Source organism: Littorina saxatilis, linkage group LG8 (assembly GCF_037325665.1).
Source record: "Littorina saxatilis isolate snail1 linkage group LG8, US_GU_Lsax_2.0, whole genome shotgun sequence".
Taxonomy (NCBI): domain Eukaryota; kingdom Metazoa; phylum Mollusca; class Gastropoda; order Littorinimorpha; family Littorinidae; genus Littorina; species Littorina saxatilis.
The window spans coordinates 3,034,985-3,049,494 of NC_090252.1; the positions used below are offsets into that span (position 1 = coordinate 3,034,985).

The following is a 14,510-nucleotide window of genomic DNA, read 5'->3' on the forward strand; positions in this document are numbered from 1 at the left end:
CAGCGTGTTAGGACAACACAATCAACACTCTATACATGACACACTGGACTCAGCAGTGGTGGGACTGGTCAGCGTGTTAGGACAACACACAATCAACACTCTATACATGACACACTGGACACAGCAGTGGTGGGACTGGTCAACACTGTATACATGACACACTGGACACAGCAGTGCAGGGACTGGTCAACACTGTATACATGACACACTGGACTCAGCAGTGGTGGGACTGGTCAGCGTGTTAGGACAACAAACAATCAACACTGTATACATGACACACTGGACACAGCAGTGCAGGGACTGGTCAACACTGTATACATGACACACTGGACACAGCAGTGCAGGGACTGGTCAACACTGTATACATGACACACTGGACACAGCAGTGCAGGGACTGGTCAACACTGTATACATGACACACTGGACTCAGCAGTGGTGGGACTGGTCAACACTCTATACATGACACACTGGACACAGCAGTGGTGGGACTGGTCAACACTCTATACATGACACACTGGACACAGCAGTGCAGGGACTGGTCAACACTGTATACATGACACACTGGACACAGCAGTGGTGGGACTGGTCAGCGTGTTAGGACAACACACTGGACACAGCAGTGGTGGGACTGGTCAACACTCTATACATGACACACTGGACACAGCAGTGCAGGGACTGGTCAACACTGTATACATGACACACTGGACACAGCAGTGCAGGGACTGGTCAGCGTGTTAGGACAACACACTGGACTCAGCAGTGCAGGGACTGGTCAACACTGTATACATGACACACTGGACACAGCAGTGGTGGGACTGGTCAACACTGTATACATGACACACTGGACACAGCAGTGGTGGGACTGGTCAACACTCTATACATGACACACTGGACACAGCAGTGGTGGGACTGGTCAACACTCTATACATGACACACTGGACACAGCAGTGCAGGGACTGGTCAGCGTGTTAGGACAACACACTGGACACAGCAGTGGTGGGACTGGTCAACACTCTATACATGACACACTGGACACAGCAGTGGTGGGACTGGTCAGCGTGTTAGGACAACACACAATCAACACTCTATACATGACACACTGGACACAGCAGTGCAGGGACTGGTCAGCAAGTTCAGCAACATGTACTGACCTGCACACGATAAAACTTTGAATTGATAAATAACAAGAAGAGCAAACGCTCGATCGAGTCACTTTCGCAGTTCTGAATATTATATGAGGCATCAGATGGACAGGAAGAAATTGCTATTCACAACACAATGAGTCACGTTCACATAAAATTTGAGCCCGGTCACTTTTATAGTTTCCGAGAAAAGCCCAACGTTAAGTTGTGTGTTGCCGAACAGAAAAGGCTAGTTATCTCCCTTGTTTTTCTGATAACGTTCGTAAAAGGCTACAGATGTAAATACTTTGATGTAAACAATAATCCTACAAAGTTTCAATCACATCCGATGAACTTTGTCAAAGATATAAAATGTCTAATTTTTCCTTTGACGCTGACCTGTGACCTTGAAAAAGGTCAAAGGTCAACGAAACCATCGTTAAAGTGTAGAGGTCATTGGAGGTCACGACTAAACAAAATATGAGCCCGATCGCTTTGATAGTTTCCGAGAAAAGTCCAACGTTAAGGTGGTGTCTACGGACGGCCGGCCGGCCAGACGGCCGGCCGGACAGACTAACACTGACCGATTACATAGAGTCACATTTTCTCAAGTGACTCAAAAATTGTTATTTGCATTTTTGACCAACATACAAAAAACTTAAGCCAAGAGTTCCTTTGAGTACAATGCTGATCTAGCCAATAATTCCTTTGAGGGCAATGCTGATCTAGCCAAGAGTTCCTTTGAGTACAATGCTGATCTAGCCAAGAAGTCCTTTGAGTGCAATGCTGATCTAGCCACGAGTTCCTCTGAACGCAATGCTGATCTAGCCACGAGTTCCTTTGAGTGCAATGCTGATCTAGCCACGAGTTCCTTTGAGTGCAATGCTGATCTAGCCACGAGTTCCTTTGAGTACAATGCTGATCTAGCCACGAGTTCCTTTGAGTGCAATGCTGATCTAGCCACGAGTTCCTCTGAGTGCAATGCTGATCTAGCAACGAGTTCCTTTGAGTACAATGCTGATCTAGCCAAGAGTTCCTTTGAGTGCAATGCTGGACTAGCCAAGAATTCCTTTGAGTGCAATGCTGATCTAGCCAAGAGTTCCTTTGAGTGCAATGCTGATCTAGCCAAGAGTTCCTTTGAGTGCAATGCTGATCTAGCCAAGAGTTCCTTTGAGTGCAATGCTGATCTAGCCAAGAGTTCCTTTGAGTGCAATGCTGAACTAGCCAAGAGTTCCTTTGAGTGCAATGCTGATCTAGCCAAGAGTTCCTTTGAGTGCAATGCTGATCTAGCCAAGAGTTCTTTTGAGTGCAATGCTGATCTAGCCAAGAGTTCCTTTGAGTGCAATGCTGATCTAGCCAAGAGTTCCTCTGAGTGCAATGCTGATCTAGCCAAGAAGTCCTTTGAGTGCAATGCTGATCTAGCCAAGAGTTCCTTTGAGTGCAATGCTGATCTAGCCAAGAGTTCCTTTGAGTGCAATGCTGATCTAGCCAAGAGTTCCTCTGAGTGCAATGCTGATCTAGCCAAGAGTTCCTTTGAGTGTATTGCTGATCTAGCTTTGAGTACAATGCTGATCTAGCCTTTCTTTCTTTCTTTATTTGGTGTTTAACGTCGTTTTCAACCACGAAGGTTATATCGCGACGAGGGAAAGGGGGGAGATGGGATAGGGGAAAGGGGGGAGATGGGATAGAGCCACTTGTTAAGTGTTTCTTGTTCACAAAAGCACTAATCAAAAAATTGCTCCAGGGGCTTGCAACGTAGTACAATATATGACCTTACTGGGAGAATGCAAGTTTCCAGTACAAAGGACTAAACATTTCTTACATACTGCTTGACTAAAATCTTTACAAACATTGACTATATTCTATACAAGAACCACTTAACAAGGGTTAAAGGAGAAACAGAATCCGTTAGTCGCCTCATTCGACATGCCCCCGGGGTGCAGAGAAATAAGGATGTGGAAAAGAAGACTTTTGGTAAGTGAAATAAAGGTGATGGATCCAGTCAGGTAGAAATAAGACAACAAGAAAAGAATTGGAAAACTGCAGGGAATAGTAGGGAGAGTTTTCTTGGAAGGAAATATAGGTGAAAGGACTGGTAAGGCAGAAATAAGACAAAAGAAGAGAAGAAACAGAACCGTTAGTCGCCTCTTACGACATGCTGGTTAGCATCGGGTAAATTCTTTCTAGTCCCAACCAATATGGGACTCCCCCTAACCCGCGGGGGGTGCTGATCTAGCCACGAATTCCTCTGAGTGCAATGCTGATTTAGCCAAGAGTTCCTTTGAGTGCAATGCTGATCTAGCCAAGAGTTCCTCTGAGTGCAATGCTGATCTAGCCAAGAATTCCTTTGAGTGCAATGCTGATCTAGCCAAGAGTTCCTTTGAGTACAATGCTGATCTAGCCAAGAGTTCCTTTGCGTGCAATTCTCATCTAGCCAAGAGTTCCTTTGAGTGCAATGCTGATCTAGCCACGAGTTCCTTTGAGTACAATGCTGATCTAGCCAAGAGTTCCTTTGAGTGCAATGCTGAACTAGCCAAGAGTTCCTTTGAGTGCAATGCTGATCTAGCCTAGAGTTCCTTTGAGTGCAATGCTGATCTAGCCAAGAGTTCTTTTGAGTGCAATGCTGATCTAGCCAAGAGTTCCTTTGAGTGCAATGCTGATCTAGCCAAGAGTTCCTTTGAGTGCAATGCTGATCTAGCCACGAGTTCCTCTGAACGCAATGCTGATCTAGCCACGAGTTCCTTTGAGTACAATGCTGATCTAGCCAAGAGTTCCTTTGAGTGCAATGCTGATCTAGCCAAGAGTTCCTTTGAGTGCAATGCTGATCTAGCCAAGAGTTCCTTTGAGTGCAATGCTGATCTAGCCAAGAGTTCCTTTGAGTGCAATGCTGATCTAGCCAAGAGTTCCTTTGAGTACAATGCTGATCTAGCCAAGAGTTCCTTTGAGTGCAATGCTGATCTAGCCAAGAGTCCCTTTGAGTACAATGCTGATTGTCACGATCTGGTGACATAGACCAAGAAAGTGTCACTCAGTGGGGTGCCTTCTCTTGGTCAAATTGCGACTGAAAGCGCCTGTGCGTGAGATTGGGCTACGGCAGGGTTTTGCTGACAGCGCTCAACGACCACGGATGTTTGGGGTGCACGAATTTCACGGCGTGTTTTTTGCTGTCGAGAGTTGACGGTTTTTCGCTGACAGCGCGCACGGGAGTTTCGTGAATACACAGTTTCTAGAGTATGATGGATTTCACCGAATAGGATATTCGGCACTCTAGGGGAACTTCTACTAGTTATCACCTTCTCACTGCCACATGTTTTGCTGAGGACGAGTCGTCAAATCTTTCCTTCGCCGTGCGACGGTCTTCGCATAAGTATTCGGCAAGGGTTTATTGGATGTTGTTGTCACTGTTGACGAACAGAGGCCATTCCAGGGAGGAAGCGGGTTTTGCTTCCATGAGAGTGCTACATTCATAGGCTGTTTGAGGTAATAAATCAGTATATAACGCTGTTGACGAGTCTGTGTTTGTGGAATGAAATACTCTCTGTTGTTCTCTCCAGGTTAGCGCATAATTTGCTCTCTGTGACGCTAAAATACTAATCTGTATATGGTTTTTGCAGATAGGGAGAGAAAGACGAAAAGACGGCTGTTTTGTTGTTGTGAAAAGTCCATTAATTTTGTGCAGGCCCACGTGCTCGATGAGATATGTAAAGATGACATGTTTAAAGGTGGAGGGTGAGGGGTAGCTGACATGTTTAGTGCACCGATGCTTTCTGTTTGCAGCCTTCGTTTTCCTAACTTCTATTCGGCTGCCTTCTGAGGGACCACGCTAACCAGCACACCGGCTAACCAGCGAACCGGCTAACCAGCTAACCAGCGAACCGGCTAACCAGCTAACCAGCGACTGGGTGCGGCGCCTGATGCCTCCACAGTTCCCTGCTTCGTCACCACGCTAACCAGCACTTCATTCGACGGAGCAGTTGTGGAGGCTAAAAGACTAATTACAGGACGTCCACCCAGTGGCGAAAGAAAGCTAAGTGCACCATGTCTTATGCACCCCGTTGACCACCGTTGTCTTTTATGTTATCTGTGATTATACTCGAGTAGGGACGACGTGGGGTGTGTGACACCTGCATGAACTAGCACTTTTGGAGCAGAACAGTCGTATTTTCTTATCTTTACACGGGATCAGCGTGTTACTATAATTTTCTATATTCTAACTGGCATTTTGTCAGTGACCACGGGTTTTTTACGTTTTGTGAACGTAAAAGAACATATTTTGAGTGAAGTCTCGAGGGAGGTGGCGAGTATTTACATAAACAGGCGTCTGAAACTTATACTTTTGTTGTCTCTATTAAATTGTATGACTGCGAGAGTGGATCGTGGTGTGGTTAGTTAGTTAGTAGTAACTAACCGTTTCATAATCACCTTAAGTGATATATTGAAACGTGACACTGATCAAGCCAAGAGTTCCTTTGAGTACAATGCTGATCTAGCCAAGAGTTCCTTTGAATGCAATGCTGATCTAGCCAAGAGTTCCTTTGAGTACAATGCTGATCTAGCCACGAGTTCCTTTGAGTGCAATGTTGATCTAGCCACGAGTTCCTTTGAGTGCAATTCTGATCTAGCCACGAGTTCCTCTGAGTGCAATGCTGATCTGGCCACGGGTTTCTTTGAGTACAATGCTGATCTAGCCAAGAGTTCCTTTGAGTGCAATGCTGGACTAGCCAAGAATTCCTTTGAGTGCAATGCTGATCTAGCCAAGAGTTCCTTTGAGTGCAATGCTGATCTAGCCAAGAGTTCCTTTGAGGGCAATGCTGATCTAGCCAAGAGTCCCTTTGAGTACAATGCTGATCTAGCCAAGAGTTCCTTTGAGTGCAATGCCGATCTAGCTAAGAGTTCCTTTGAGTGCAATGCTGATCTAGCCAAGAGTTCCTTTGAGTGCAATGCTGATCTAGCTAAGAGTTCCTTTGAGTGCAATGCTGATATAGCCACGAGTTCCTTTGAGTACAATGCTGATCTAGCTAAGAGTTCCTTTGAGTACAATGCTGATCTAGCTAAGAGTTCCTTTGAGTGCAATGCTGATCTAAGGCCGGCTCTCACAGTGGAACATGATGTGAAACAAGAAAGGCTGTGTGTGTGGCAGATTATTAGCCAATCATCAGGCTGTGTGTGTGGCAGATTATTAGCCAATCATCAGGCTGTGTGTGTCTGGCAGATTATTAGCCAATCATCAGGCTGTGTGTGTGGCAGAGTATTAGCCAATCATCAGGCTGTGTGTGTGGCAGATTATCAGCCAATCATCAGGCTGTGTGTGTGGCAGATTATTAGCCAATCATCAGGCTGTGTGTGTCTGGCAGATTATTAGCCAATCATCAGGCTGTGTGTGTGGCAGAGTATTAGCCAATCATCAGGCTGTGTGTGTCTGGCAGATTATTAGCCAATCATCAGGCTGTGTGTGTGGCAGAGTATTAGCCAATCATCAGGCTGTGTGTGTGGCAGACTATTAGCCAAGCATTATAACAACATTTGTTTATGAGATAGGGGTTTGGTTTGGTTTTTAGGTTTTAATGTCCCTTCAGCAGATGCTAGCTGCTATTCGAGACCGTGAGATAGGGGTAACTTTACATAAGTTATGAACAGAAAGTCTGAGAAAACGTGCCTGTAAGTGCTGTGCCTGTAAGTGCTGTGCCTGTAAGTGCTGTGCCTGTAAGTGCTGTGCCTGTAAGTGCTGTGCCTGTAAGTGCTGTGCCTGTAAGTGCTGTGCCTGTAAGTGCTGTATGTGGAAGTGTGCCGTGAAATCTGACTACTGACTAATTATCTAATATTTTACAAACGTGTTCAGTGTGTGTGCTGTGTGTAAGAGCCGCTGTGTGCTGTAATAACTGACTAATTATCTAATATTTTACAAACGTGTTCAGTGTGTGTGCTGTGTGTAAGAGCCGCTGTGTGCTGTAATAACTGACTCATTATTCAAATATCTTCTTATAATCGTTTGATTGGCTGAATTGTTAACCCTACCGTTGTGAGCGGAGATGAGCTGTGACAGGGCTTGTTGTTGCTGCTCCTGCTCCAGTTTCTGCTGTTCCAAGTGAGCGATGATTGTGTTCTGTCGCCGTGACGACGACTTCTTCTTGCTGCCGTCCGAGCTGTTGTCCCCTGAGAGGTTGGACTCGTTGTCCGCGGTGGACGTGGTGGCCGAGTGGTCGCCACCCTTCCTGACCCCCTTCCACTGCGAATTGTCCACTTGTAGCGATATACCTGGTGACATATCATCTTCTGTATATCACATTCACACCTCTCTACCTGACCCCACTGTGACGGGTCCACTTGTAGTGATATACCTGGTGACATATCATCTGTATATCACATTCACACCTCTCTACCTGACTGTGACGTGTCCACTTGTAGCGATATACCTGGTGACATATCATCTGTATATCACATTCACACCTCTCTACCTGACTGTGACGTGTCCACTTGTAGCGATATACCTGGTGACATATCATCTGTATATCACATTCACACCTCTCTACCTGACCCCACTGTGACATGTCCACTTGTAGCGATATACCTGATCTGAGAATGAGGTTGGTCTCAGTGACTTTATCATCATAAGAAGAGATGGTTTATATATCACACAAGTACTCTGAGTCTCTCCTAGCAGGTGGGATAAGACCTTGTTTCTCATTGTGTCTGTGAAAAAACTGCTGAGTACAATGCAATTCAGTAAATCATCTCCCCCCCCCCCCCCCCCGGTACATATAAATGAAAGGTAAAACATGGTGCAAGGAATAAACCAGATGATGATGTCACACTGCGGTACAACTCACCCTGAGTCTTGATGACGTCAGCCAGGTGGTCCCGCTCTCGACTCAGTTTCTCGATCTCATTACGCATCTTGTTCATCTCAGCCACTGAAAGCAACCAGCAACACATTCCATCAAGGTCAAGGTAGTCCTAGAAAGCAACCAGCAACACATTCCATCACTCTACAGGTCAAGGTCAAGGTAGTCCTAGAAAGCAACCAGCAACACATTCCATCACTCTACAGGTCAAGGTCAAGGTAGTCCTAGAAAGCAACCAGCAACACATTCCATCACTCTACAGGTCGAGGTCAAGGTAGTCCTAGAAAGCAACCAGCAACACATTCCATCACTCTACAGGTCAAGGTCAAGGTAGTCCTAGAAAGCAACCAGCAACACATTCCATCACTCTAAAAGTCGAGGTCAAGGTAGTCCTAGAAAGCAACCAGCAACACATTCCATGTGAATTTGTTTGTTTGTTTGCTTAACGCACAGCAGACCACGAAGGGCGGTGCTGCTTTGACATTTAACGTGCGCCACACACACGACAGAAGTCGCAACACAGCCTTCATGTCTCACCCAGTCACATTATTCTGACACCGGACCAACCAGTCCTAGCACTAACCCCATAATGCCAGACACCAGGCGGAGCAGCCACTAGATTGCCAATTTTAAAGTCTTAGGTATGACCCGGCCAGGGTTTGAACCCACGACCTCCCGATAACGGGGCGGACGCCTTACCACTAGGCCAACCGTGCCGGTTTCCATGTGAATGGTGCACGCATTGTTCCACACATGTCTGTAGTGAGGGGAATGGAGACTTGGCCCAGAAAGACGCTAGCTTTAAGTTTAACTGGTGCTAATAACAAAATAATCCAACGGTATCTTGACTCACCTAATACAGGGTCGCCTTTCTCTGTCACCACTTTCTCGTAGGACGCTTTCAGCTCAGAGATGTACTTGGCCGCCCGCTCCATGATATCCAGTGTGCTCTGAAACACCACACTCATCATCACTCACTTCATCACCCACTTCATCAGTCACTTCATCAATCACTTCGCCACTCACTTCATCACCCACTTCATCAGTCACTTCATCAGTCACTTCATCAGTCACTTCGCCACTCATATCATCACCCACTTCATCCCTCACTTCATCACTCACTGTTTCACATTCTTTCTTCATCACTCACTGTTTCATTATCAGTCTGATTAACAATTCTTGTTCTATCATTTACAGAGACACACACCCAATTGCATTCTTCATCACGTTCTACTGTAACAACTTGTATCAATCAGGCAGGAGCTCTGTGATATGCACTGAGCACAAAAAGTTAAGGATATTTTTTCAATGGGATAGGCCCAGATGTTAAACAGCAGTTTTTTCCCCAGAAATATACTGTATTTGAAGATGTCTTTCTTCTGCTCAAAAATGTGTTTCTTGGATCTGAGCAATATTTGGGTATGACGTCACAGGTCCTCGCCTACGCCTACCCTCAAAAATGGCGTGTTTTGACGGCATGATTCACTTTCAACCATCGAACCGGTGACTTAAACTGAAAGATATTTTACTTTTTTTTTTATACATCAGAAAATTTGTTTGCTGTCTGACCTAACAAGTCAAAGGTCAAACACATTTCGTTTAAATCCGCCACAGTCAGGCTGATCCAGTGTGTAAAGAGAGCGACCACAATCCTGGAAAGCGGAAAAAAATGCTGGGTTTTTATGGTGTTTTTGCTGGGTTAGCTGCAGTTGATTTGCAATGTCTTACCGGGCGGTTGTCTGGCCCAGAACTGGTGACGGGCGGGAGGAGCTGAGCGATGTGCGAGATCCACTGCTTGATCTTGTCCTTGCGACGCTTCTCCACCATGTTGTGCGTCATGCGGCGATGCTGCTGCTCCCCCTCCACCGGCCTCAACACATACACACACATAATATACAATAAATAATAAGACCACATACCCATACTTAGTTATCAGCACACACAGACGCAAGTTGCCCTCCCCCCCCCCCCCACACACAGTTTACCCGTTATTGTCAGGACCTCCTGGGTCCAGGCGCAAGTTCCCCTCCTCCCACTACACTCATAGTTACACACTCACCACAAACACACGCCACACACACTCACCACAAACACACGCCACACACACTCACCACACACACACGCCACACACACTCACCACAAACACACGCCACACACACACACTCACCACACACACACGCCACACACACTCACCACAAACACTCACCACACACACACCACAAACACACACACCACAAACACATGCCACACACACTCACCGCATACACACCACTGACAAACACACGCCACACACACACCACACACACTCACCACACACACTCACCACACACACACTCACCACACACACACCACAAACACACGCCACACACACTCACCACGGCACACACACACCACAAACACACGCCACACACACTCACCACAAACACACGCCACACACACTCACCACACACACACCACACACACTCACCACAAAAACACGCCACACACACTCACCACGGCACACACACACCACAAACACACGCCACACACACTCACCACAAACACACGCCACACACACACTCACCACAAACACATGCCACACACACATACCACACACTCACCACAAACACACGCCACACACACTCACCACAAACACACGCCACACACACACGCCACACACACTCACCACAAACACACGCCACACACACTCACCACACACACTCACCACAAACACACGCCACACACTCACCACAAACACACGCCACACACACTCACCACACACACACCACAAACACACGCCACACACACTCACCACAAACACACACCACACAGCTTACCCGTTATTGTCAGGACCTCCAGGGTCCAGACGCAAGTTGCCCTCCTCCATCACGCTCTGTATCTGTCAAGACAAGAATAATGCGATTAGTCAATTACACATCACTTAAAGGCACAGTCTGCCTCAAATTGTTTACAGAACAATTTAAATCTTCTCACGAAAAAAGCAGTTCTAACCTAATGGAACACACTTACAACAGAATTTAATAGCAGTTTATTTGAATGGCTATTTACTATTTAGCTTGCGTAAACCACACACCAGATTCCATGGTTTATTTTAGTTTTTACCCCTGACCCATCATGAACCCGTGTGATTCACTTTCCTTTTTTTCACAATCTAGTTGTCAGTTTGTGATTTCCATGCGACTCGCTGTATCTGCAATAGCACGTTATTGTGTGCCTCTGAATCTAAAAGGCAACAAACGAGTCACACGTACTTATCAGCGGTGGTTGGCTTCAATTTCAAAGAAGCAAGCGCCATGCAGAACATTCGTCTGCTTGAGGAAACACGACCTTGCGTGAACCTGCTTCCCGGCTGCCTTTTTTCAAACTTTCAAAACTTCGAATTGTACTGATCTTGTCTTGATGAAAAAAGAAATCTTTTATGATTTAAGAATGTATCATGTGTAACAAGCTGTCAATTTATTGTTTTGATTTTAAAAGTTAGTTCTAGCGCCAAAGCGAGGCGTCCGATTTGTCTCATTGTAAATCCGTTCCGACTGCACGAAATAAATTCTTTGAAAAATGCTCGCTCCTTGTCACTCAACCACCAAGGGTGCTGCTTCTTCTTCCTTCTTTCTTTCCCTTCTTTATCCTTGTCACTCAACCACCAAGGGTGCTGCTTCTTCTAAATTCTAAAAGATAACTAGCACAGTAGCTGTTGCATGTACAGTAAAACTAAAAGTCCTTGCATGTAAAATTGTACATGCATCAACATTTTCTAAACCGTTATGCAGTGAGTTAGGCAGCACTAACGATGATGGGAGTGGTGCATGCTGGGTTCAACCAGTGCGACCCAGCATTTGGTTCCAATTGACCCAGTGGGTCACCTTCTCCAGCACACCACCCCAGCACACCACCAAAACATTTGGTAAAACAAGTTGTTAGGCCCGGAGAAAAAAGGAGTTAAAAAAGCAAGGACAGGGCTCGAACCTACGACCTCACGATCCAAAGCACAGTTCGCTAACCACTGAGCTATAAAGGGATGATATCTGCTGGATAGGGAAAACTAGGAATGGCTATTTTGTGAGTGCCGGTTCTCGAGCCTGGGAGCTCTGTACGTAACCAACTCGCCGGATCTCCAGCCACGGCCTTTAACACCAGTAATAACACCACAGCTTTCTGTATCAAACAAGGCTGGTAGTGGTAGTAGTAGGCAGTGTCAACTGTATTGTATAGATCTGTATTCATCAAAAGTGTAATATGAAGTGCTCTTGACGAGAAATCCTCCCTGCTTGATCTGTGAAGCGCTTGCTTGGAGTTGGAAGCAAAACAAGCGGCATGTGTTGCAAAGCACTTGATTGGACTTGGCAGTTCTTAGCAAAACAAGCAGCATGTGTTGCAGTCACAAATACTCCCAACAACCAGGACCTGACATCACACATCCAGTTTAACCTTGCTAAGATCAGCGCCTATTGTCAGCTTGTAGGACAGCGCAGCTGAAAGACGACACCATGTTTGCCAACTACTGGTATCGTTACCCCATATCAACCATGATCACACGTTGCTCAAAATTCAAACCCACCCTAACAACAAAGAGCGTGAACAGGGAAATGGACACTAACTAAGCGATCATGTTCAAACGCAGCTCTTCAGGGCCGTCCTCTCCGAAAGCGATTCAGATTAAGACCGTCTGGATTGCTCTCAATGACAATCGGATGTGATCAATTTACGCGTAAAGGTGTGCTGTGTTCTTCCTTCTCGGATTATCCTCCATGTTTACATGTTGCAAAGTTGGTGTACTGTACTCGTCATCACAATCTACCCTCTGCTTTGACCCAAGCACCCCGACTCTTTCTTCAGAAATCATGATAATGGCGTAGGGTGGTGTCTTTGTGGTTGTAATTGAGAAAAGAGGAAGAAAGTTTGAAGAGATCTCAAGATAGAGGCCAGAGTAAGAGAGCCAGGTGCTGCTAGCCAGTACGACGAGAACGAGAAGTAGGTCACTCGATACGAATCATTAAAAAGATTGTTTACTAACGAGATCAAATATTGGTTACCTGCTTACCTCCACGCCAGCACTGTTGAAAACACTCGTAAATCCAAAATCATCGCGGATCTATGTCCACGTGAGAACAAGGTCACTTTATCTACACAGGAGCATGACTACCAAACACAAACCGAGTTAGCTCGGAAGCCGCCATCTTAAAATCACGTCATACATATTCATTACTCAGCTGCCTCGCTTTGGATTGCGGGGGAATACCATTTGGAGAGGAATCCCCGAGATGGCCTGCAGCGATTTGGGCGCAGAGTGTGTTTGGAGTATGTTTGTGTGTTGGGGGTAGAAATGAGCTGGGTTTACTGCTAGTGTGGCTCATCGTGGGTGTGGGGGGGGGGGGGGGGGGGGTGTAGAAATGAGCTGGGTTACTGCTAAGTGTGGCTCATCGTGGCCTGACTGTATACACCAGCTCAAAAATGGCTGAGACAAAAAGTTTCGTTCATTAAAAGGCTTCGCTCGGTATCCAGTCTACACACAGAACGCACTAAACAGAAATCACCAAGACAGAAGGGTTGCTGATACCCCGCGGAAGAGAAAGCGCTGACATATTGCATTATCTTTCCATTAGTTAGTACAAAGCATGTTCTTTTTAACAATCGAGACGAGGGTCGTGGTGTATGTGTGTGTGTGTGTGTGTCTGTCTGTCTGTCTGTCTGTGTGTGTGCGTAGAGCAATTCAGAGTAAACTACTGGACCGATCTTTATGAAATTTTACATGAGAGTTCCTAGGTATGATATACCCAGACGTGGGTTTTTTTTTGGATAAATGTCTTTGATGACGTCATATCCGGCTTTTTGTAAAAGTTGAGGCAGCACTGTCACACCCTCATTTTTCAATCAAATTGATTCAAATTTTGGCCAAGCAATCTTCGACGAAGGCCGGACTTTGGTATTGCATTTCAGCTTGGAGGCTTACAAATTAATTAATGACTTTGGTAATTAAAAATCTGAAAATTGTAATTAAAATTATTTTTTTATAAAACGATCCAGAATTACTTTAATCTTATTCTTTATCATTTTCTGATTCCAAAAACATATACATATGTTATATTCAGATTAAAAAAAAAGCTCAGAAAATTAAAAAATATACAAATTATGATTAAAATAAAATTTCCGAAATCGATTTAAAAACAATTTCATCGTATTCCTTGTCGGTTCCTGATTCCAAAAACATATAGATATGATATGTTTGGATTACGAACACGCTCAGAAAGTTAAAACGAAGAGAGGTACAGAAAAGCGTGCCGCTATGCAGCACAGCGCAACCACCCCCGCGCTAAACAGGCTCGTTAATTTCACTGCCTTTTGCACAAGCGGCGGATTACGGTCATTGTGAAAAAATGCAGTGCGTTCAGTTTCATTCTGTGAGTTCCACAGCTTGACAGGGGGAGGGGGAGGGGGGAGCTTCTATATTATCCTACATACGTGAGAGAGACACCCGTGAGACAATAATCGTTCAAATCACACGTGTGTATATCATGTAAATGAGGTCATGTCAAGCAAGTCTGGCAGG

At 45.5% G+C, this 14,510-nt stretch overlaps 1 protein-coding gene across 1 annotated transcript in view; it reads right to left on the reverse strand.

The window, feature by feature from the left end:
* LOC138974461 (mucin-5AC-like) overlaps positions 1-13,133 on the reverse strand; it is a 40,482-nt gene extending 27,349 nt beyond the window's left edge. The window contains exons 1-6 of the mRNA XM_070347179.1: positions 12,997-13,133; positions 10,780-10,841; positions 9,692-9,833; positions 8,817-8,913; positions 7,949-8,032; positions 7,137-7,376 (exon numbers count right to left, since the gene is read on the reverse strand). Coding sequence (XP_070203280.1) covers positions 7,137-7,376; positions 7,949-8,032; positions 8,817-8,913; positions 9,692-9,833; positions 10,780-10,829 — 613 coding nt within the window. The 5' untranslated portion in view covers positions 10,830-10,841; positions 12,997-13,133. The remainder of the gene's footprint in view (positions 1-7,136; positions 7,377-7,948; positions 8,033-8,816; positions 8,914-9,691; positions 9,834-10,779; positions 10,842-12,996) is intronic.
* Positions 13,134-14,510: the final 1,377 nt, after the last annotated feature.